Below are 26,094 nucleotides of genomic sequence, written 5' to 3' on the forward strand. Positions count from 1 at the left end.
CGCCGGAGGCATTCGAGGCAGCGAGAGACCTTATCACCCTCACAGCACTGCCCTCCCCTCTGAGACGGGACAGGACACCCACGTCGGTCTCAGTGGCACCCATGAGACCCCCGCTGCCATCCAGGGTCAAATCAACAATGATTCTGCAATGGTCGCCATCCCCGTCAACAAGCACGCCCATGGGGAAGCCACCCTGTCCCCTAGCCTTAGAAGCCGCTCTTCGGCACCAAGTGGCACCGCTCCTCCTTGGTCCTCCTATATGGGGTTCTCGGAGTCGGAAGTGGAGTCCTTTCAATCTAGAGCCAGGAAGAGTAGGAGCTCCAGATCAAACAGGTGGAGACACCACCTTCAGCCGGCACTGTGGCTGAGTCAGTGGCAGTCCCCTGCTCAGTGGCCTTTCTGGAGCTTTCCGTCAGGGCCAGAGCCAACAGTCCTTGTGATAAATTAAGGCAGAGGTCACTCCCTTTTATGGACACCCAGCCAGCCAGTAGCTATAAAATCCCTCTTAGTAGCTGTTCTCTAATTGCTCTACCTGTAAAAGGTTAAAAAGTCTCACTACAATGCATAGGTAAAAGAAAGTGAGTGGGCACTTGGCCAAAAGAGACATTGGGAAGGCTAGGACTTTTTAAAATTGAAACAAGACTCCCCTTTTGTCTGTCTGTTGTTCTCAGGGAGAGGCAGACAGGGAGCAGTTATGCTGTGAGAAGCTTGGGCCAGGTATGAAAAATCATCAGTATCATACGTAGAAACTACTAATCTAAAATCCCAGATTTGAAAGTAGGTCAAGAAATGTCTAGAAAGACGTGATCAGCTTTATCCCTTCTATTTCTTTATGGCTTGTGGATTCCTCTGTGCTAACCCCAAGTGCTTTTGTTTTGCTTGTAATCTTTAAGCTGGACCTCAAGAGGTCTATTCTTGATGCTTAATTCTTGTAGTTTTTTTTTTTAATCTAGCAAAAGCCTAAGTTCCCAGATGTATTTTCTGCTGGACCTTGTAAGAAAGCCCAGAGACCTGGATTTTTGTGCCTTAAGAGGTTTGTACACATATTTAATTAGCTGGTGGCAACAGCTGATTTCCTTTTCTTTCTTTCTTTCTTTCTTTCTTTCTTTCTCAGCTCTTCCCCGGAGGCGGGGTGAAAGGGCTTGAGAGTACCCCACAGGAGGGAATTCCTAAGTGCACCTTCCTGGGTTCTTGAAGGGTTTTGCACTTGGATGGTGGCAGCATCTACCAATCCAAGGTCAGAGAAAAGCTGTAAACTTGGGAGTTTAATACAAGCCTGAAGTGGCAAGTATTAATTTTTAGAGTCCTTGCAGTCCGCCACCTTCTGCACTCGAAGTACCAGAATGGGGAATCAGCCTTTACAGTCCTACTTGAGGTTGGCTTCTATGGCATCAGCCACCTTTGCTCCTCCCCTGTCCCAGCATGACCAGGGTATTACCGCACAGCACCAACCCAACCACACTGGCACCGACACACCTGGCATTGACGCATTCAACACCAACACACCTGGCATTGACGCACTCGGCACTGACACCACCAACTCTGATACTAGCATCCACATCGACCACGCTGGCACCGACATAGTTGGCATCGACTGCGCCAATTCTGGCACCTGGGGCTGCACCAGAACATCGAGCACCCAAGATCCCCTCAGCTCTGAGGGCAGGGAACAGGACCCACTTGTAGCTAGGGCCTCATCCAGGGGACTGGTATGCTGCCCTCGAGTTGAAGGACACTTATTTTCATATTTCAGTCATGCCTTCCCACAGAAGGTACCTCAGATTTGTGGCGAACCACAATCATTACCAGTTCACAGTCCTACTGTTCAATCTGTCAGCAGATCCTCAAGTGTTTACCAAGTGCATGGCAGTCATGGCTGTGTTCCTATGCAACCATTGTGTGCAAGTGTTTATGGAACTCAATGACCCTGCTAATCCAGGGCCGCTCCAGGGCACAAGTGGAGGCACAAGTGAGCTTCACAAGAGCTACTTTCGATGACCTGGGCCTCTTTCTGAATGTGCAAAAGTCAACCTTATTCCCCATGCAGCGGATAGAGTTTATAAGAGCGATATTGGACTCTACATAGGCCAGTGCGTACCTCCCGAAATCGTGATTCTGGTCCTTGGGCGACATCATTCGAAGCCTCAGACAGTTCCCTACTTCCACAGCAAGGAATTGCCTAAAGCTTCTGGGACACATGGCCGCTTGTACCTATGTAGTACACCACACCAGGCTGAGACTCCAACCTCTTCAGGCGTGGCTGGCCTCAGTGTATCGACCGGTTTGGGATGGTCTAGACAAGATCCTCACTGTACCTCATCCTGATTTTGACTCCCTCCTGTGATGGCTCAACCTCAGGCAGTGTGTGCAGGGATTCTCTTCACCAGACCACAGCCAGCCCTCTTGCTGGTGATGGACGCATCAGTGTTGGGGAGAGGTGCACACTTGGGAGACCTCAGGACACAAGGCCTCTGGTCTCAGGCAGAGCTCTCCCTTCACATCAACATCAGGGAGCTGAGAGCGGTCCGTCTAGCATGCCAAACGTTCCAAGTTCCTCTGGAAGGGAAACGTATATTGGTCATGATGGACAATACTATAGTAATGTTTTATATAAACAGACAAGGGTGTGCACACTCCTCTCTCATGTGCCAGGAAGCCCTCAGACTAAGGAACTTTTGCATAGCTCACTCAATACACCTGGAGCATTGTACCTCCTCAGAGTACAGAACGAGCTGGTGGACTATCTCAGCAGATCCTTTCACAGCCACGAGCAGTCCCTATGCCTGGACGTCGCAAACACTATCTTCCAACAGTGGGGGTTTCCCCAGATAGACTTATTTGCCACATGACGCAACAGGAAGTGCCAGCAGTTTTGCGCCTTTCTGAATCACAGCCCGGGCTCCATCACGGACGCGTTCCTCCTGCCCTGGAAGGGACACCTCCTGTACTCGTTTCCTCCCATACCTCCCGTTCACAAAGTGCTCCTCAAAGTTTGGAGGGATGAGGCCTCAGTGATATTGATAGCTCCAGCCTGGCCCCATCAGCACTGATACACCTCTCTTCTGGAAATGTTTATGGAAGCCCAATCACCTTACCGTTCTTCCTAGACTTGATAACTTAGGATCACAACCGTCTCCAGCATCCAAACCTCGAATCGTTATACTTCACAACATAGAAGCTCTGTGGCTGAATCCGACAGCGCTCACCTGTTAGGACTCAGTCAGACAAGTCCTCCTTGCTAGTAGGAAACCTTCCACTAGGGCTACCTACCTGGTCAAATAGAAGAGATTCTCAATTTGGTCTTTAACATCCACACCTGTCATATTGGACTACTTTCTCCACCTCAAACAGCAAGGGCTTATCCTGTTGTCAGTAAAAGTCCACCTGGCCGCTATCTTGGGCTTCCATCCAGGCTTGCAGGGTCTGTCAGTCTTTGGGTCAGGGTCAGTCAACCTGATGGTGAATCATTTCCTAAGGGGTCTCTATCATAAGCATTCCCAAATCTGGACCTTAGCGTCCAGAAATCTGGGTGCCTGCATGAATCCCTCTAAGCTTAATTACCAGCTCAGATTTGATCTCGCTGCCGCCAGCCAAAAATTCCAGGGTTTTGGCTCCCTGTTCCAAACTCCCCTGGGGAACCCCAAGACTCAAGAAAGCCCTGAGTCCCTTACACAAAAGGGAATAAAACCCACCTTCCCTTCCCCCTCTCCTCCCCCAGACTTTCCCTCTCTGGGCTAACCTGAGAGTCTACTGAGGCCCCATCCTTACATCACAATACCAAGATAGCATGTCTCCTTGTCTTCCAAAAGAGACAACCAAATACAAGTGAACAGAACTATTCGATCTCTCTCCCCTCCCACCAAGTTCCCTGGTGCTGTGAGCAGCGTCCCTCCGAGATCTAACACAATTAGATGAATTCCCTCCCCTTCGCTTCCTTAGCCCACCAAGAGAAAAATCTCAACAAGTCTTAAAAAGAAAACTTTATATAGAAAAGAAAAAAAAGCATAAAAATTGAATCTCTGCTATTAGGTGACCAAACCACAGGGCTATTTCTTGAATACACTTAATTCAAAAGAGAATCTATTCCAGCAAACTTTCAATGAATCAAAAAAACAATAACAGGCTATGGTTTTTAACTTCTGTACTTACAAACTTTGACTGAAGGTTAGAAGCTTGAGATAAAAAGAAAGAAAGAAATCTCCTGCAGAGAGCTAAGCCAACAAAGACAAAGACCCAAACATTCCCTCCCCTGAGCTTTGAAAAATCCGGTTTCCTGATTGGTCCTCTGGTCAGGTGTTTGGTTCTCTTTGTTAACCCTTTACAGGTGAAAGAAACATTAACCCTTAGCTATCTATTTATGACAGTCTCGACAGACTCTACCCTCATGTACAACAGCCGGTCCCAGCCTGGGACCATAATCTGGTCCTTTCCAGCCTGATGGGGACACGCTTTGAACTGCTGGCGACATGTTCCTTGCTGTATCACAAGGTGGCATTCCTGGTAGCGATAACATCGGCCAGGGGAGTGTCAGAGCTCAAGGCACGAACTTCTGAACCTCCGTACACAGTGTTCTGTAAGAACAATGTTCAGCTCAGACCTCATCCAGCATTCTGTCCTAAAGGTTGTCTCCCAGTTCCACATTAACCAGAACATCTTTCTCCCAGTTTTCTATCCTAAGCCACACTCAAGCAGCAGGGAACAAAAACTGCACTCTTTGGATGTTCACAGGGCATTAGCCTTCTACATTGATGAACAAAACCATTCTGGAAATCCATTCAGCTGTTTGTCACAGACAGAATGAAGGGGCTTCCAGTCTCCTCCCAAAGGATCTCGTCTTGGATCATGTCCTGCATCCAGGCATGCTACGACTGGCGAAGATACTTCCCACTCTGCTTACAGTGCACTCCACGAGGGTGCAGGCATAATCAGCGGCATTCCTGGCCCAAGTTCCGACGTAGGAAATCTGCAGAGCTGCAATGTGGTCATCAATACATACCTTCACCTCGCATTATGCTATTACCCAGCAGTCCAGAGATGATGCAGCCTTTGGTAGAGCGGTGCTACAGTCAGGGAACCTTTGAACTCCAACCCCACCTCCAAAACTTGGGCTTGGTAATCACCTAATTGGAATTTACATGAACAAGCACTCGAAGAAGAAAAAACGGTTACTTACCTTCTCATAACTGTTCTTCGAGATGTGTTTTGTTCATGTTCATTCCAATACCCACCCTTCCACCCCTCTGTAGGAGCAGCCAGCAAAAAGGAACTGAGGGGGTGGCGGGTCGGCAGAGTGCCATAAAGGCACAACTCCACCAGGCGCCTTAGCCAACCCAATGGATACTGTTAGGGGGAACACTTTCCAGCTGCCATGCACGCCGTGTGCGCACATCTAATTGGAATGGCATGAGTAACACATCTCAAAAACAACAGTTACGAGAAGGGAAGTAACCGTTTTTTGTCTGGGCAAAGATACTGAGAAAAATAGGTACGGGAAGTGAGAACACTGAGACTTGATAGGAAGCCTGGGAGCCAGTGGGGACAGGAAATGTTGTGGGAGTGGAGGGAGAGGCTGGAGCTGGGCAGGGAAAGAGACAGATTGTGGAGTTGGGGAGGGAACTGGGGTTGACTGGGCCAGGAAACTGGGAACAAGGAACCAGGTGGGAAGGGTGGAGGACTGGGACTGACTGCCAAGAAAAGAATTTGAACTAGGATCAGAAGCCTTAGGAATAGAGACTGGGACTGGCTAGGTGAGGAGAGTGGGATGATATGAGGAACCAACAGTGAGGTAGAGACGGGACTGAGATAGACACAGAAGAAGTCAAACTTGGGGAAAAGGGGCAGAAGTTAACAGAATATTAGGAACCATTAGGAAAGAAAGAGATAATGAAACAGAAAATATAATGCCTCTATGTAAATCCCTGGTACGCCCACAACTTGAATACTGTGTATAGTTCGAGTTGCCCCAGCTCAAAAAAGATATATAGAATTGGAAAAGGTACAGAGATGAGCAACAAAAATTATTAGGCATATGGAACAGCTTCCATATGAAGAAAGATTAAAAAGTCTGAGACTGTTCATCTTAGAAAAAAGACGACTAACGGGGGATATGATAGAGGTCTATAAAATCATGAATGGTGTGGAGAAAATAGCAAAGTGGTATTTGCCCCTTCACATAACACAAAACCAGGGATTGCCTGATGAAATTAGTGGGTAGCAGGTTTAAAACAAACATAAGGAAACACTTCTTCACACAACACACAGTCAATCTGTGGAACTCATTGCCAGGGGATGTGATGAAGGCCAAAAATATAACTGGGCTCAAAAAAGAATTTGATAAGTTCAAGGAGAACAAGTCCATCAATGGGGATCAGCTGCAATGGTCAGGGATTCAGACCCATGCTTTGAGTGTCCCTAAACTTCTGACAGCCAGATGCTGGGACTGGACAGCTGGGGATGGATCACTTGAAAAATTGCCTTGTTCTGTTCACTCTCTCTGAAGCATCTGGGGCTGGCAAGTGTCGGTAGATGTGGTACTGGGCTAGATGGACCATTAATCTGATCCAGTATGCCATTCTTGTGTACTTATGTCTTAAATTAGTGAATACTTTTCACCATAATCTCACTATGTCTCAGTATCTCCATCTGTAAAATGGGCATAATAATACCCACTCATCTAATGTGGGAACTTGTGAACATAAATTAATGTTTATGAAGCACTCAGATACTATAATAATGAGCATCATAGAAAAATTAGTGAGGAAATCAGTAATTCTGTCTTCAGAGCAAAGTTTGAGTCATGTGCAGCAAATAAGGAAAGAGGCCACACATTGATCAAGGAGAAAACAAAATATTGAATAACTGCTCATTAAGTGAGCGCCGTCCATTCTGTGTACTGAATAAGGCAGGTTTACTGTGAAAAAAGTAGTATGTGATAATGTAATTAAAGACTCCACCATAATGTGTACACACAAGAGGGTGAAATTAAGGTTGGACAGGCAATCTTAATTCTGGCTTTTCCTAATTTTTTCATTGCTTGATTTTGCAACATTAAAATGTTCTTTTAACTTATTTTTTTGCATGTAATTTAATGAAAATTTTCACAGGCAGAAAAGAAAATTTTTGTGAGAAAATATTAGCAGAACACCAATGGCTGTATGAGCACCAGAAGGGGTCATTCCTATTATAAATTACTTGTAAATATACTAGTCTGACCAGCTCTGTGAATTTGAATGAATAATCAGTTCATTAACCAGATCAAATGAAATTAATTCCTTTTCTGAAATAATGCCACATCATCTGCACAGTCACCCCCACAAACAGAAGCATGAGTAAATACATCAATCTTCTATCCTGCCCTAATGCAGGCAGTCTGTGAAAGACCAATGTGAGGAGCGAGTCCTGAAGTCAAGAATGCCCAGTCCCAAGCACCATACATTTAACTCCACACCTGAAATTGCACCCAGAGCAAACAGGAAGCACATGCAGCCTGTAGAGAATAGATATGGTGAATATCTTTTGTCTCTTACCACTAATGCAAGCAGGCAGCTGCAGTCTGCACTGCCTGCCTGCAGTTGTTTTCAAGGGTAACCCCATGCAAAGCTGCATTATAGTAATCAAGCCAAGGGAGTCAAAGGCAGGAATGTCTCAGGTACACATAGGATCAGCTGACTAAACACTGATGGTGGAAAGTTCTCATGATGAATTTTTCTCTAAGCATGTCACAGTACAATAATTAAAGTGGAGGTGTCTGACACTGCATTTTAGGGATATGAAATACTAAACAATTCTACTGATTTTATTGTCTCACATGACCAGGGAAGCTCAGACTATGTATTTCTTTTGTGTAATATCCAACCAGAACTGCGTTCATCTCCCTCATTGTGTAACAGTGGATAAGTGAATCTCTGCTCCTGCAAACTTGCCTTATCTTTCCCCATAGACAAGCGGATCTCAGGTGCCCAAATTCCTGTTCATTGACTGTATCACCTGTGTGACAGTGACTTGGCTGATTGGTTCACAGCTCCTAAATCTCTGCAAGGGGTCTTGCAGCAATTCTCAGTGCAGGACTAGACGTCTGTCTGGCTGTTTGTAAGTGTGTGAGTTGGGCTGTATTACTGACTGTGGTGATTCTTGCAGCACTTTGGATTTGTATAAGGAGTACCAGGAAGAAGCATATGCAGTTTCTCTTCATCCCACTGGCCTTTACGTTTTGGTTGGGTTTTCTGACAAACTACGGCTTATGAACCTGCTAATTGATGACATCCGTACTTTTAAGGACTTCACTGTGAGAGGGTGCAGAGAGGTGAGGACCAACACAGAAGCTGGGATCAGGGGAGCTTGGGAAGTGGGGTGAATGACATGATGGGGAACAATATAGGAGTTGAGTTGGGAGAGGAGAACAATAGTGTGAATGTTGAGATATGAGAATCTGAGGAGGGAATCCTGAATAAAAAAGGGCATAATTGGGGCTTGGGATCTGGGAATCACCAGAGAGGTGAGAAGCACTGTGGAAGTGGAAGTTGCAGGAGAAAGGGGCATCAGACCCGTGGGGTAGCTAAGAAGAGGGTCCTAGGAGATGAGGGGGCATCATGAAAAATGATGTCCATACATGGAGGTTTCTTCTTGCATGATCTTCAAACACTGGTGACTGTATTGCAACTTCAGTAAGAGACTGGGTATTGTGGGTTTCTTTCTGTGTGTCCATCATACATTCAGTAATAGTTGTGTGTGTTCTCTCTCTCTCTCTATCTCCAGTGCACCTTCAGTAATGGGGGTCATCTTTTCGCTGCAGTTAATGGAAATGTGATTCATATTTACTCCACCACCAGCTTTGAGAATGTTAATAATCTGAAAGGACACAATGGGAAGGTCAGTGTGCAATGCCTACCATAGCAGTGACTAAAGGAGACTGGTAGATATAATTTATTAGAAGTTTCAAAAAGCCTATATCTAAGTCTCTCATCAGGGGCTATGAAGGAAACTTAGTAGTCATGGGGGAGAGGTAAAGAACTATAATGGATCAGAGATTGACTAACAGTCAGGAAGCAGAGATACAAAGAAATAAATGGTAAATTTTCATCCTGGCAGAAAGCTGGAAGCAGGTGCCACAAGGTTCTGTTCTACAGCCAGTGCTTAATATTTGTTAATGACCTGGAAAATATGGATATTTTTACAAAAAATTCATTAAAAGATTGGTCCTTCTTGTCCATGCCACATTAGGTGTGTGCACGTTATGTGCACCATTGCCAAAGATTTTTCCCTCAGTGGTATCTATTGGGCTGGCCCTAGCACCTCTGGTGCTGCATGATTATGTGCCCATATAAGGGGCACCACCAGCCACTCACCCTCTCAGTTCCTTTTTACTGTCTGTGACTGTTGCTGGAACAACACCTCTTGCTTCAGCAAGGCTTCTTTCCAGTGGTTTTTGGATTCTGATTCATAGTTTATTAGTTTTAAGTATAATTTTAATGTATATAGTGTGACAGACCCAAACCAGTGGGGTTCAGGAGTCTGGTAGAGGGCAAATATACTGGTCACTGGCTGAGTAGTTTTCTGTTCCCTGAGTGACCAGAGCAGGGGCTGCACTAGAGTAATCAAGAACCTGCTAGGAACCAGTTTAAGAGCAGACAGGCTCCTAAATTAGACAGCCCTGCAGACAATCAGGCAGGCTTAATCAGGGCCACCCTGGTTTTAAAAAAAGGAGCTCACTCCAGTTCAAGGCCAGGGGAGCCAGAGGAGAAAAGGAGTGGGGTGTGTTGAGGCTGGGGAGCCAAGAAGGGCCCAAGGAGCCTGGAGAGTGAGAGAGTGTGCCTGCTGGAGGACCTAAGGAGTACGATAGCGTTATCAGCACAGGAGGAAGGTCCCCCTGTTGGGTGAGGATAATGAAAAGTGTTTGGAAGAAGGCCAATGCGGGAGAGCCAGGGGATTTGTAGCCTGTCATGCAGTTTGTTACAGCGAGGCCACTATTAGACAGCTTGCAATCCACAGGGCCTGGGCTGGAACCTGGAGTAGAGGGCGGGCCCGGGTTCTCCCCAAACCTCCCAACTCCTGATCAGACACAGGAGGAGTTGACCCAGACTTTGGGGAAGATCACTGAGGTGAGCAAATCTGCCAATAAGCACAGGACCCACCAAGGTAGAGGAAGAACTTTGTCACAATAGGTATTATAGTTAGCGTTACTGTGAATAGATAGGCCCTAGCATCAAGGGACCTTTTTCACCCCAGCAGCTGGACATGTCCCCAGGCTTCAAACATTGTGGTTCTGCCTGTGAGCGACCCGCACTCCAGCCACTTGAAGTGCATGTGAGAAACTCACATGAGGGACAAGTGCCACAGTTGTCGGAACTTTAGATCCTGCACCAAAAAGGATAGAGAAATAAGACTGAAGACTATCCTAATGGAAGCCACTCTTAAGACTAGCCTCAGAGCCAAGCTGCACCAATTCTGCACCAAGCACTTTGGCCTTGGTGCGAAGCGCTCCTCTAGCACTACGCTCTTCCTAGCACTGTTCACCATCTCCAGTGCTGAAGAAGTAGCACAAAAAGCAGTGCACCAACAGAGGGCATTCACCAGTGCAGAAGAAGGACAAGCATGGGGAAGGCAGTGGAGTGCAACTTGCATCAGGCCACTCCTCCACCCCTGGTTCTATGGTGGCACCGTTAAATCCGCCCAGAACATTTTGTCTGGTGCAGGACCCTCCACCGACACCCAGAAGCCTCCATAGCATCAGCAGTCTGACAGTTCTATTGACCCCAGAGGCCTTTGCAGTGGCCAGGGACTACTTTCTCTCTTGGTTCCCCCAACTCTGATGAGACAGCTGCTGGCTCTGATGTCTGTGAACAGGAAGTAGCATGGTGTTTTGAGCTGCTTCCCAGCACCGGACTTCCCAGGACCTTCTAGGGGCAAGCCGACCCTGATACCATTGTTGTGACCATCTCCAGTCTGCTGATGGTCCCTGGACCCCCAGCACTGAGTAGAGACAGAGGGGGGTACTGCGCCACCGTGGTAACCAAAGGAGAACTCTCCTTCTGAGTTCAAAGGAGAACCCTATGCTGAGCCTCAGGGCCACCACCAGTACCCAGTGCTGCCAGACCTCGGTGCGGGTACCCCCCCAGCACCTGGCCAGTGGATCAGTAGCCTATGCAATGCCCATACTGGAACCCGAGGGGTTTCCCCTGGTACCTAGTCCTCCTTCTCATCAATCATACCCATTTGTTTTCTGAGAGTGGGCTACCGCCCCTTCCCTGTTGGCACTGGACCCTGACTTCAGGTCCAACATTCAAGATGTGGCTACCTTGGATGTCATTGAGGAAGAGGAAGGAGCCCCTTGTCTGGTGCAAGCTTCCTCCTCCTCCTCCCCAGAGGAGGCTGTCTTGAGGCTGAGTAACTCACTTCTGCAGGATGACTTCAGGGCCAGTCAGGACCTTCTGAAGCAGATAGCAGCTAACCTGGGGCTGGAGACTGAGGATTTTAAGGAATCATCCCACAGCCTTATTGACATTCTGGCTGCAGCAGCTCCCTTCAAAGTGGCCTTACCCATTAAGGAGGCTGTAATGGGTCCAGTTAAGGCCCTGTGGTACTAGTATCCCGCAGACTCTACCATACCACTAATACACGTATGCCCGTAACGATGGACCAGCTCAGTGAAAGATGGGACTTTCTGTTCCTCCCTAGGCTAGACAAAGACACTTCCTCTTAGATATATCTTTATACGCTGATACAAACAAGTTAGTTACTGCCCCTCTGACATAGTTAAGTATTCACCCACGAAAGCTCATGCTCCAAAACGTCTGTTAGTCTATAAGGTGCCTCAGGATTCTCTGCTGCTGACATAGTTAGTTACTGCCCTCTGAAGTGGCTAGTTATCGCCCATCACCTTGTATATGTTGGTTTGATTAAAAAATCTTTATTATGTACTGTCATCCTGACCTTATCTTTTGGGGGTGGGGGGTGTCAGTGTGTTCCTGTTATCCTTGGGGAATGTTTTTGTACTATCCCTAATATCAGGATGTTTTGGTACCACTTGATATCAGGATGTGTTTGCGTGAGTACTCTGAGCCTGGCACTTCTTAGGAATGTGTATTTCTGCAGTATCAGCCCTGTTCTTGCCAGATTCTGTGAGCAGGTTCTGCCTTTTGCTCATAGCTTGCCTTTGCTTTATATTAGTAAAGCTTTGACTACTACTTTAGCCCAGACCTCAGGCCTCATACCAGACCTCTAATACAAGGGCTTATGTCTTAGGCTTTCTTCCTACTGCAGGGCTCAAAGTGTAATCCAGTTAATTTAGGCACCTCACCCTTTCCCATCCTGGACTCGGGGCGAAAGACATCCACCTTTACCCATTCTAGACTCAGGGCACAACCCGGTCAATTTAAGTACCCACCCTTACCCATTCTGGCTCAGGGCCTAACCTTCTGTGGGTTTGCATGACCTTTACCCAGTGAAAGAGCCTTACCCAGTAATATCCTTAACCTCTATTTATTAACAATTACCAAGCAGAATACACACGCTAAGCATACAATGCTATGCTCACCAGTCCTGATCATGCAGGCATACTTTCCCTGTTGGCCAGGCCAGGATAGTCTCATATGGGTTCTTGTTGCTGCACGTCACAATCGTGCAGAGTATTCTGGCAGCTTTGGTCATGGGTTGTGTCTTGGAGGTGAGTAGTTCTTCTTTCTTCTTTCTCTCTCTGGTTTTCTTCTTGGACCCTGGTTTTTGTAATGAAACTTGAGTTCTGCTTAGCTATAACTTAAACAGTAATTTTAACAAAACAATATTTTCCACCAATCTTAGCCTACCACCTAAGTGATCATTAACATTTTGAGAAAAATTAATGGTGTGTCTACACTACGAAATTAGGTCGATTTAATAGAAGTCGATTTTTTAGAAATTGATTTCATACAGTCGATTGTGTGTGTCCCCACTAAGCACATTAAGTCGTCGGTGTGCATCCACAGTACCAAGGCTAGTGTCAACTTTTGGAGCATTACACTGGGAGCCTCTGCCGCCCATTGGAATTCTGAGTTGAGCTCCCAATGCCTGATGGGGCAACAACATTGTTGCGGGTGGTTCTGGGTATGTGTCATCAGGCCCCCCTCACTCCTGCCGTGAAAGCAACGGCAAAAAATAGTTTCTCACTTTTTTTCCTGGGTTACCCATGCAGCCAACATACCACAGCAAACATAGAGCCCGCTTAGCTCACTGTCACCGTATGTCTCTTGGGTGCTGCTGGCAGATGCGGTACTCCAGTGCTACACAGCAGCATCCCCTTGCCTTGTGGACAGCAGATGGTGCAATACGACTGCTAGCCGTCATCGTCGTCCTGTGGGTGCTCCTGTCTGGCCTCGGTGAGGTCGGTTGGGAACGCCTGGACAAAAATGAGAATGACTCCAGGTCATTCTCTTCTTAAGTTTTGTCTAATGGAGATTCAGTCCTGCCTGGAATATCATGCCAGCTAGTGGCTTCTGCCTCATGCTGCTCTCCCAGTTGGCAGCACTGCGCAGTCACACCTACACCAGCCTACCCCCTGCTCCCATGGCTCATGAAGCCTGGACAGTAGTAAGGAGCAGTTCAACTATAGGCTGGGCAAGTACATAATGGTGGTAGAATGTGCCTTTGGACGTTTAAAAGCTCGCTGGTGCAGTTTACTGATTTGGTTAGACCTGAGTGAAACCAATATTCCTATTGTTGTTACTGCTTGCTGTGTGCTCCACAATATCTGTGAGAGTAAGGGGGAGACGTTTATGGTGGGGTGGAAGGTTGAAGCAAATCGCCTGGCCGCTGATTACGCACAGCCAGACACCAGGGCAGTTAGAAGAGCACAGCAGGGCGCGCTGTGCATCAGAGAAGCTTTGAAAAAGTTTCATGACTGGCCAGGCTATGGTGTGAAAGTTCTGTTTGTTTCTCCTTGATGAAAACCCCCCTTGGTTCACTCTACTTCCCTATAAGCCAACCGCCCTCCGCTCCCCCCCTTGATCTCCACTTGCAAAGGCAATAAAGTCATTGTTGTTTCAGATTCATGCATTCTTAATTATTCGTCACACAAATGCGGGGATAACTGCCAAGGTAGCCTGAGATGGGTGGAGGAGGAGGGAAGCACAGGGGTGGGGTATTGTAGGGCCCCCCCCTAGAATGGCATGCAGCTTATCAGAGAAGCGGCATGTCTGGGGCTCTGATCCGGAGCAGCCGTCTACCTCTCTGGTTCTTTGTAGGCTTCACGCGGCACTGCTGCACATCCCTGTTATAACTTCTGTCCTTCATGCCCTTGGAGATTTTTTCAAATATTCCAGCATTTCGTCTTTTGGAACGGAGTTCGGATAGCACGGATTCATCTCCCCATACAGTGATCAGATGCCGTACCTCCCATTCAGTCCATGCTGGAACTCTTTTGCGATTTTGGGACTCCGTGGTCACCTGTGCTGATGAGCTCTGCATGGTCACCTGCGCTGATCAGCTCGCCACACTAGCCAAACAGGAAATGAAATTCAAAAGTTTGTGGGGCTTTTCCTGTCTACTTGGTCAGTGCATCTGAGTGAGAGTGCTGTCCAGAGCGGTCACAATGGAGCACTCTGGGATAGCTCCCAGAGGCCACTACCATCGAATTACAGCCACCCTGCCCCAAATTCGACCCAGCAGGGTCAATTTAAGCGTTAATCCCCTTGTCAGGGAGGAGTGCAGAAATCAATTTTAAGAGCCCTTTAAATCAGCAAAAGTAGCTTGTCATGTGGATGGGTGCAGGGTTAAATCAATCTAATGCTGCTAAATTTGACCTAAACTCATAGTGTAGACCAGGGCTAAAAAACAGACAGTGATAACTATAGTAACTCCTCCCTTAACGTTAGAATCATAGAATCAAAATATTAGTGTTGGAAGAGAACTCAGGAGGTCATCTAGTCCAACCCTCCTGCTCAAAAGCAGGCAAACACAACTACAATATCCCAGCCAGGGCTTTGTCAAGCCGGGCCTTAAAACCTCTAAGGAGAGATTGCAACACTCCCTTAGGTAAACCATTCCAGTGCTTCACACCTCCTAATGAAATAGTGTTTCTAATATCAACTAGCCTCGCCCACTCTGCAATTGAGTCATTGCTTCTTGTGTCTGCAGTTTCTGCCACCACTTGGCGAAAGCCTAGCTCCATCCCTCTTGAACCTCTTCAGTAGTGAAGGCTGGCATCCAATCCTCGCCCGCAGCCCCAACGTTCTTCGCAGTATCTCCTTGAATCATGTGCTCCAGCCCCCTAATCATATTTCATTGCCTCCACTGGATATCCCACATTTGTCCGACATCCTTTCTATAGTGGGGGTACCGAAACTGGATTGTGATCTCCAGGTGTGGCCTCACCAGTGCCCGAAGTAGAGGGGATAATTCAACTCCCTCACTGTGGTGGCAATGCTCTATTATCAGCCTCAATTGCCATTGACCATTATTAGCAACAAGAGCACATGTGTGACTCATTATCTCAGCTTTGGCATCCTGTAATCCCCAGGTCTTTTTCTGCCGAACTGCTTCCAGCCTCTAGTGGTGCATAGATTCTTCTTTCCTAAGTGCAGGACTCGGTGCAACTGGTCTTCTTGTTGAACCTCCTTCAGTTTTCTTTTCTGGCAGCAATCCTCCAATTTTGTCCTAGGTCACTCTGGACCCTATCCCCTACCCTCCAGCATATGACCTCTCCCCCCGGCTTCGTGTCATCTGCAAATTGCGAGGGTGCAATTCATCTCATATCAGATAATTAATAAAGATGTTGAACAAACCCGTCCCAGACCAACCCCTGGGGCACTCCGCTTGATACCGGCTACCAACTAGACATCAAGCCGTTGATCACTACCCGTTGAGCCTGACAATCTAGCCAGCTTTCTATCCACTTTATAGTCCATTCATCCAATCCATACTTCTTTAACGCGCTGGCAAGAATACTGTGGGAGATCGTATCAAAAGCTTTGCTAAAGTCAGGATATATCACTTCCACTGCTTTCCCCATATCCACAGAGCCAGTTATCTCATCATAATAGGCAATCAGGTTGGTCAGGCATGACTTGCCCTTGTTGAATCCATGCTGACTGTTCCTGATCACCTTCCTCTCCTCCAAGTGCTTCAGAATGGATTCCTTGGGGACCTGGTCCTTGATTTTACTGTGGACTGAAGTGAGGCTGACCAGTCTGTAGTTCCCCAGGTTTTCTTTCTTCCCTTTTTAAAATATGGGCACTATATTTGATTTTTTCAGTCGTCTGGGACCTTTCCCGATCGCCACAAATTTTCAAAGTTAATGGCCAATGTCTCTGCAATCACATCAGCCAACTCCCTCAGCACCCTTGGATGCATTAGATCTGGACCCATGGACTTGTGCATTTCCAGTTTTTCTAAATAGTCCTTAATCTATTCTTTCACCACTGAGGGCTGCTCACCTCCTCCCCATATTGTGTTGCCCAGTGCAGCAGACTGGGATCTGACTTTGTGTGTGAAGACCGAGGCAAAAAAAGCATTGAGTACTTCAGCTTTTTCCACATCATCTGTCACTATGTTTCCTCCCCCATTCAGTAAGTAATTATGTTGTAGTTATATTCCTGGAAAATTCTACTTTAAGTGAAACGATGTTCACTTAAAGATGTCCAATTTCGCATTAAAAATTAATGTAAATAAGGGGTGATTAGGTTCCAGGGAATTTTTTTTTGCCAGACAAGCCTATATTTTATTTATACACACACAGTATACGTTTTAAACAAACAGTTTAGTACAGTACACAGCAATGATGATTGTGAAGCTCGGTTGAGATGGTGGAGTCAGAAGGTGGAAGAGGGTGAGATTTTTCCCAGGGAATGCCTTATTGCTTCTGTACCCAATGACTGTACCCAATGACTGGAAGTTAGCTAATGTAATACCAATATTTAAAAAGGGCTCTAGTGGTGATCCTGGCAATTACAGACCGATAAGTCTAATGTCGGTACCGGGCAAATTAGTCAAAACAATAGTTAAGAATAAAATTGTCAGACACATAGAAAAACACTGTTGAATAATAGTCAGCATGGTTTCTGTAAAGGGAAATCGTGTCTTACTAATCTATTAGAGTTCTTTGAAGGGGTCAACAAAAATGATATGGTGATTGTGAAAGGGGATTCCCAAAGGGTGCGGGAACCAATAGGTACTAGATTTCAAAAAGCTTTGACAAGTCCGCTCACAAAAGTTGTTACATAATAAGCTGTATGGGTAAAAGGGAAGTTCCTTCCATGAACTGAGAACTGTTAACAGACACGGAACACAAGGTAGAATGAATGGTAAAGTCTCAGAATGAGGAGGGTTACTCGAGTGTTCCCAAAGGTCGTCCTAGCTAATTCCTATTCAATTATTCATAAATGATCTGGAGAAAGATAGAACAGTGAGGTGGCCAGTTTGACAGATGATACTAAACTGCTCAGATAGTTAAGACCCAAGCAACTGTGGAACGAACTGCAAAAAGAATCAACAAACTAAGTGATTGGACAACAAATGCAAATTGAAATGTAATGTGATAAATGTAAGTAATGCACATTGAAAAAATAACGCCCAACTATATATACCAATATGATGGGGGCTCAATTTAGCTCAACAATCAGGAAAAGATCTGTGGGTCATTGTGGATATTTACCGAAGATAACGCGTGTGCAGAGGCGGTCAAAAAAAGCAAAAGATTTAGGAATCATTAAAAGGGGATAGAGACTAAGACGATATATATCTAGTTCAGTTCACTTTTCATCTTATATAAATCATGTTCGCCCAATCTCTAATATGCTTACGATTGGTCTCTCATCTCAAAAATTATACTGGCATGCTAGAAAAAGTCAGAAAGGCAACTAAAATGATCAGGGTTGACGGTTCATGTTGACGAGAAATTAAAAGACTTAGGACTATTCGCTTGGAAAGAAGGAGACTAAGGGGATATGATAGAGGTAGTATAAATCATGAGTGATGTTGAGAAAGTGGATAAGAGAAAAGTATTTATTATTCCCATAATACAAAGAATAGGGGTCACCAAATTGAAATTAAATAGGCAGGAGGTTTAAGAACAAATACAAGAATTCTCTTCAGCAAGCGCGCAAGTCAAATTGTGGCATCTTACCTTGAGGAGTGTGTGAAGCTAGGCTATAGACAGCATTTAAAGAGAATACTGGATAAATTCATGTGGTTAAAGGTCCATTTATGGCTTATACGAGGTGGTAGCAATGGTGTCCTCACTTGTCATCGAGAAGCGATGGAGATGTGCAGGAGAGCATCACATTGATCATTGCCTGTTAGTCCACTCCCTTGAGCACGCTGGCATTGGCCACTGTCATAGACGGAGACTGGCTAGATGGACCTTTGTCTGACCCGGTACGGCCGTTCTTATAACTATGCACCTCGTCTGAGCTCTCAAGGTTACAGTGTTAATGTAGCCTCGCCGTTCTACATAGCGAGTTATATCCGAATTAGCACGTTAATTACATTAACCGCACCCGTCCACACCGAAGCGCTTTATTGATATTAGGCTCTTAATACCAATATCTTATACTCCTCCCTGACGGGGAAGTATGCGCTAGGAATCTCTGCATTTCGGATTAGGGTTTGTGGCCGTATTCGACGTATTGGCCTCCGGGCACTATCCCACAGTGCACATTGTGACTCTCTGGACAGCAATCTGAACTCGATGCACTGCCAGTAGACAGAAAGCCCCACAAACTTCTGAATTTCATTTCCTGTTTTCCCACTGGAGCGCCAATGCAGCACAGTGATCATCAGTCACAGAATCAAAAAAGAGCTCCGATGACCTAGAATACTGAAGCTGATCCTGTATGGGGAGATGACCTCGTTCTCGAACTCCGTTCCAAAGACAAAATGCAAGCATTTGAAAAAATCTCACAGGGCTATTAGACAGAGCACAACAGGATTCACCAGTGCTGCGTGAAATTAAGGAGCTGAACAGTGTAACGGAAAGCCAAGAATCAAATGGACCTCACGGAGAGGAGAAGGGTATGGACTCTAGGTATCTCACTCCCGCCTTCCAAAATCATTGCATTCTGTCTGACTCCCAATCCCTGAAGGTCAAAAATTTGTCACGAGTGGTTTCGGTATATGTCGTAGCCCCCTCCCCCCATGAAAGGAAAAGGGGCGAAAAATCGTTCTCGCCTTTTTCAATTCAGACGTATGTTAATGGATGCTGGCGGCCAGCTCTGGATGCGATGCAGCATACACTCAGAATTCCTTTCCCTTTCTGATGGCCGCGTACATATGACTGTTATTGGCATCATCATCCCTGAGTGCTCCCTGGCTGAGCCTCGAGTATTGGCGGCGGCCACCTCGGCAAAAATGGATGACTCCCGCATTCATTCTTTAAGCTATGTCTCCTGGAGATTCAGTCCTGACTGATATCATAACGGAGGCTGCCTCCCTCGTCTCCGTTTAATGTCTATGGAGCATTCAGTCCGCCTGGAAATCATAGCGGCGAGGTTCCCTTCCCCTCTCCCCTTTTATCTCGCTGCAGGCCATAAAGTCAGGTTGTTTCTATTATTGCATTCTTTATTACTTCATCACACCAAATGGGGTGATAACTGCCATGGAAGCTCAGAGGCTGTGCAGGAAGAGGGAGCGGGGTGGTTGTTGCAGGCCCCCCAGAAGGCATGCAGTGCATCATCATTCTGTGGATGTCGGCGTGCCTGACCGAGCGGCTGTTGCCTCTCGGGTTCTTATAGATTGCCTGTTTTCTTGGCAGTGACTGATCTCCCTTTAGACAAAACTTAAAGGGAATGACCTGGGAGTCATCCATTTTTTTCCATGTGCCCTGGCCAAATCTCCACGAGGCAGCCAGGAGCACCATGACAAGCGCAGACAGTACAATTATGACTGGTACCATTCTCTGCTGAATTGAAGCAAGGCAAGGGGACGCGCGAAGAGTGTGTATAGCACTGCCAGTACTGATCTGTCAGCAGCATCCAGTAACATACGGTGACAGTGAAAAAAAGGCTGAATGGGCTCCATAGTTGCCATGCTATGGCGTCTGCCAGGGCAATCCAGGGAAAAGGGCGCGAAATGATTGTCTGCTGTTGCTTTCACGGAGGGAGGATTGACTGATGACATTTACCCAGAATCACCCACAACACTGTTTTTGCCCCTCATGCATTGTGAATTCCAATGGGCGGGGGAGACTGCGGGAACTATGGGATAGCTACCCACAGTGCAACGCTCTGGAAATCGATGCTAGCCTCGGTACATGGACGCACATCACCGAATTAATGTGTTTAGTGTAGCCGCGTGCACTCGACTTTATATAATCTGTTTCCAAATACTGGTTTCTGTAAAATCGGAATAATCCTGTAGTGTAGACATACCCTCATACTCTACAAGGCAGCATGAATTATGGGAGGAGATACAGCATGGCAGAGAGAGACAGAGACGTGTGTGCGAGAGAGAGAGAGAGATGCATTTTGCCCCTTTAAGTACGCTGACTCCACTCTAAGTACACTGCCTTTTTAAGTAGATCAGCAAGTTGAGACAGCAGCTGCTGCCAGCAAGCTTCCTCCATCCTGAGCCCTGTCCTGTCCTCCCCTGGTCTGTGGAATGGGGTAAAGGAGCGGGGGAAGGGGGACACCCTGACATCAGCATTCCTCCCCCCGCCAGCAAGTAGGAGGTTCCCGGGAGCAGCTCCAAGGCAGAGGGCAGGAGCAGCACACATTCATGAAGGAGGGACACCTGAATTGCCTGGCAGTTGATAGCCTGCTGGGAGGCTGCTGCACAGGGAACTTAGGGGAGCTGAGAAGGGGGCTGCTGGCCCATCTTGGTTCCAAGCCCCTACCAGCTAGCTCCAACCAGCTGCTCTTCCTGCAAGCAGTGGACAAAGCAGGTAGCTGCCAAATAACGGGCATTGCGCAACTTTAAATGAGCATGTTCTCTAATTGATCTGCAATGTAACAACAAAATAACTTTAACTGGGATGACTTAAGTGAGGAGTTACAAATGGAAGTATTTCAAATTAAAAATCAGACAAAAGCAATCAATGGTATCTTTTCAACCAAAACTGCTAGTAAGTGGGTTTGCCAGACAAAGTGTTTTCCTTCAAAGTTCTCTTTGCACATCTTAAGATCTGTCTGTTTGGTCACTGTTGGTGCTATTAGGGCAGAAATGCTTCTTACAATCCAATATTATATTGTTTTGATGCAGTTTAGATGAGACATTACTCCCCGCTTCTTAACTCATGGCTTCTGCTGTCCTACTATGGCTGCTGCTTCTTATTGCAGAAAGGCCTTGGCCTACACCAGGAAGAACTCTCCCTGCACATAAACATCAGGGAACTCAGTGTAGGTCTGCTTAGCCAGCCAAGTGTTCCTTCCCCAGACCTCTGGCAAGGTGGTGCAAGTCCTGACAGACAATATTGTGGCCATGTTCTATATCAACAAGCAGGGAGGAACTTAATCCTCTATCCTGTATCAGGAGGTCATCCATCTATGAGATTTCTGCACGAAGCACTCCATCCACCTTGAGGCATCACATCTTCCCAGAGTCCAGAATGCACTGGTGGATCACCTCATGAGGTCCTTTTCCTCTCACCATGAGTGGTTCCATCACCATAAATCATCAGGTTCATCTTCCAATGCTGAGGGTCTTCCCAAGTGGACCTCTTCATGACCAAGCAGAACAGAAAGTCCTACCAGTTTTTCTCACTGCGAGGGCACAGCCTGGGCCCTCTCTCCTATGCCTTCCTGTTCCCATGGACAGGGCTTCTGCTCTACACTTTTCCCCCTGTCCCTCTGGTTCACAAGGTCCTCCTCAAAATCAAATGGGACAAGGCAAGAGTTATTCTCATAGCCTCAGTATGGCCACATCAACACCAGTTTGGCACGCTGCTAGATCTATCAATAGCAATCCCAGTCCTGCTTTTGCTCTCTCTGGACCTGATCTCAGAAGACCATGGCCGGTTGCTTCACCCAAACCTCGCCTCCCTTCACCTAACTGTGTGGATGTTATATGGCTGAACCTGGAGGAGCAGGCCTGTTAGGAGCTAGTTCTCCAGATCTTGATAGGTAGTAGAAAGCCGTCCACTAGGGCTACCTACCTTGCCAAATGAAAGCGCTTCTCAATTTGGGTGTGACATAAAGGTCTCTCTCCGATCCAGTCTTCTCTTCAGGTTATCTTGGACTATTTAAGAACATAAGCGTCATTCCTTGCACAAGTCCCAGTCTGGAACAACTGCAGGGCAGCAACTTGGTCATCAGTGCATACCTTTGCATCCCACTATGCCATCACCCCACAGGCCAGAGATGACGCCAGATTCTGAAGAACAGTGTTGCAGCCAGCATGTCCATAAACTCTGATCCCACCTTCTGAGGTACTACTTGTGAGTCATCTTGTGGAATGGACATGAGCAAGCACTTGAAAAAGAAAAAATGGTTACTGACCATAATTTTTGTTCTTTGAAATGTGTTGCTCATGTCCGTTCCATGACCCACCCTCCTGCCCCTCTGTCGGAGTGGACCAACAAGAAGGAACTGAGAGGGTGTATGACCTTTGATGCCCCTTATACCAGCACCTGAGTGCACTGCATCAGGGGGTGCTAAAGCCAGCCCAATGGATACCACTGAGGGAAACGTCTTCAGCAACAGTGCACATGGCATGCACACACCTAATGTGGCATAGACATGAGCAACACATCTCGAAGAACAACAGTTATGGTCAGTAACCCTTTTTTATCGTATTATTTATTCTAATCTTTCTGTAACTCACTGCTGTAGTGAAAATATCTTCAGTGCACTGATGTGATCATTGCTTCTCACTAGGTAGGAGCTCAATCACTGGTAGTCAACTTGTATAATATATCTAAATAGTCTCAGGTTGTGTTGAGGGGTAGCAGTTGGTAATGGTAGTGAAGTAACAGGTGAAAGAACTGGAGATATGTTACAGGACTCCCCTTATGCTCACTAATATGATTAGCATTTTAATATTTTCTATCAGTATGCTTAATTCTATAAGTAATTCTTATATGTTTTCTAAAGCAAAAAACAAAAACAAAAGAAAGAAAACAATAACAAAGCAAAAACACCAAAAAAGAAAGGAGAAATTTAATTACAAAGCGTTTGGTTGGTTAAAAAGAGCAAAAGCTATATTAGAAGCATGGCTGTTCCATATAGGGATTACTATAAACAGAACCATGTCTAGAAGGGGTTCACCAGTTAAAATGGTCAGATTTAACAAGACACAAGCTCTCTTCCAGGGCTCATAGAGTCACCAAGTGTGGGTTTGATTGGTGTGTCTCCACTCTTACCAGGTGCGCTCAGTCATATGGAGTGCAGATGACAATAAGTTGATTTCCTGTGGCACAGATGGTGCAGTGTATGAGTGGAGCTTGTTGACGGGTAAGAGGGAGTCAGAGTGTGTGCTCAAGTCCTGCAGCTACAGCGGTGTTGCCATCTCCCCTGATGCCAAAATCATCTTTGCTGTTGGATCTGACCAGACGCTCAAGGAAATTTCGGATTCTTCGGTAAGCCAGTTAACATGCATACCTGTGACTTTGCTAGGTCCTGGCAGGCAGCTTAAAGGATGGTCGTTACCCAGGGAAAGGATTGGTGTTTCCTCACCCTACCTCCTGTTTTCCAGTTTAGGCAAATAGAAAGGAACCTTATCTTCATATGCATCCACCAACACCTCCTACCACCTGAAATGTTATGTTGTTATTTATCCATGTTCTTATACTGTGCCCTTCCCCATGATACCTGAGCATTTGTTGCTGTTTCATTTCAATTTATGATACGTCCAGCAATTCTTCAATGCATATGACACATTAACTTTATGAGATACATTATCAAAAGCTTTACTAAAATTCAAATATATCTCATCAATTGCAGTTTCCCTTGTCCACAGCTTTTCTTTACAGAAGCAGTTAAATGTGTGTGACAAGTGTTTAAAATTTTCAAAAGCACCTAAGTCTCATCTTCAAAAGTTACTTGGGCACTTTAGAAAATTTTACAAAGATCTATTTATAAACCTTATGTTAGGGGTTTTTTTTTACTTTGAACATTGGGGTACAGATGTGGAGACCTGCATGAAAGACTCCCTAAGCTTATATTTTACAATCTTAGGTTAAAAACTTTTTTAAGGCACAATTTTTTGTTTTGTTTTTGGATGCTATTTCTGACACCACAAAGTGATTTAAACAAGCATTTAGGGAGGGGCCACTTGGAGCCCTATCCCCCAAAAAATGTTCCCCCAAGCCACTTCACCCCATTTTCTGGGGAGGCTTGAGAATAATATACCAACCAAATAAGTTAACAAGGTGAGCACAGACCAGACCCTTGGGTTTTTAGGACACTGAAAACCAATTAGGTTTTTAAAATAAGAACTTTATTATTAAAAGAAGAACCTCTGTAAAATTAGGATGGAAGGTAATTTTACAGGGTAATAAAAAGACTTAAAACACAGAGGCTTTTTTGTTAGGCTTTACTTTAAAGTTACAAAACAGGAATAAACCTTTTTTTTTTTTAGCATAGGGTATATTTACATGATAAAACAAAAGTTATTTTAATGCATTTTTTGCTATTACTTATAATTTTTGTAATTTTAGATGTATTATTTTAGTAGAAGCTGGATTACCTGCTTGGGTTTTTGTTTTATTTTGTTTTAAGAGGAAACATATACAAAAGACCACAAACAAAGACCACAGGCAAACACACATAAAAGTCCACCCCCCACTCCCACCCCCATTTGAAAGTATTTTTTTTGGTTAGGTGCCAACTAGGTTAATTGAATTGATTAATCCCTTATAGGTAAGTCATTCTGTACCTTTGGCCAAGAGGGATTTTATATTACTGCATACATAAAGGTTGTTACCCTTTTTTTTCATATTTATGACATGCCCCCTAAATCACAGATGATGTTGGACAGCCTGTTTTATACTGGCTGTGTTTTTTTTCTGGAGCTTTAGGAGAAAACAGAGTTAATAAGACACATACACCTTTAGATATAATACTGATTATATAAAAACTAACAATATTTTTTATATTTTAAGGATGATTTTAACCAGTTGATTTTGGGAAATTTTTAGAGAAGAGTGCATTAACCACTTTGTTAGAAGCTTTTGAAATGTGTTGTATTTTAAAATTAAATTTTGGAGAGTTAAACTTTACCTAAGAAGTTTTTTGTTGTTTTTTTTTTTTACAGTATGAAGCCACTTTAGTGCAGCATGGTTGTTTTGTAGGTGGAAATGCCATTTCCAAATGTATGGGCGTAGCTTTTTTAGAGCATACACAATGGCGTAATATTTTTTTTTGGTGATTGACCAGTGGCTTTTTTTTTTTTTAGACAGTTTTTTGCTGCGAAACACTACAGGATAGAATTTCTGATTTTTTTTTTCATTAAAACTGCTTTTGCACCATGCTTGGATCCATTTGTGGTTACTAGGAAATGTTTGTTAAAGTTTGAGGCCCTTAGCACAGAGTTAGACATGAGTGTTGCTTTAAGCTGGCTAAAAGCCATTTGGATTTACTGAACTGTATTTGGCTGGTTTTTTGTTTGTCAGTGGGGCAGCAATGCGACTGTAGTCTAGTACAGGTAATAACTGGAGATATGCCTATCTCCTAGAACTGGAAGGGACCTTGAAAGGTCATTGAGTCCAGCCCCCTGCCTTCACTAGCAGGACCAATTTTTGGCCTAGATCCCTAAGTGGCCCCCTCAAGGATTGAACTCACAGCTCTGGGTTTATCAGGCCATTGCTCAAACCGCTGAGCTATCCCTCTGCCCTTCAATTTGCTCTACAAATTGCCTGTAATATTTGGCCAAGCCCAAGAAGGATTGGATCTGTTTTTTTGACTTTGGGACAGGCCACTTTTGGATAGCATTTACTTTGGACTGTAGGGAGTTGATAGTTTTTTGACCCACTTGGCGTTTAAGGTAAGTTACTTTGTTTAGGCCTATTTGACACTTTTTATTTTTAACAGTTAGTTCTTCTTCGAGTGCTTGCTCATATTCATTCCAAGTAGGTGTGTGCGCACCGCGTGCACGTTCGTCGGAAGAATTTTCCCCTAGCAACACCCGGCGGGTCGGCAGGCGCCCCCTGGCGTGGCGCCTTTGCGGCACCGTATATATGCCCCTGCCGACCCGGCC

At 45.5% G+C, this 26,094-nt stretch overlaps 1 protein-coding gene across 2 annotated transcripts in view; it reads left to right on the forward strand.

Moving 5' to 3' along the window:
• Window positions 1–26,094, forward strand: part of CFAP57 (cilia and flagella associated protein 57) — a 157,040-nt gene that overhangs the window by 59,548 nt on the left and 71,398 nt on the right. For both annotated transcript variants that reach the window (XM_032777682.2, XM_032777685.2), the window contains exons 8-10: window positions 8,137–8,302; window positions 8,755–8,868; window positions 23,264–23,476. In XM_032777682.2, the coding sequence (XP_032633573.1) occupies window positions 8,137–8,302; window positions 8,755–8,868; window positions 23,264–23,476 (493 nt within the window). The remainder of the gene's footprint in view (window positions 1–8,136; window positions 8,303–8,754; window positions 8,869–23,263; window positions 23,477–26,094) is intronic.

The sequence above is a fragment of the Chelonoidis abingdonii genome, chromosome 7, assembly GCF_003597395.2.
Source record: "Chelonoidis abingdonii isolate Lonesome George chromosome 7, CheloAbing_2.0, whole genome shotgun sequence".
Classification (NCBI taxonomy): domain Eukaryota; kingdom Metazoa; phylum Chordata; order Testudines; family Testudinidae; genus Chelonoidis; species Chelonoidis abingdonii.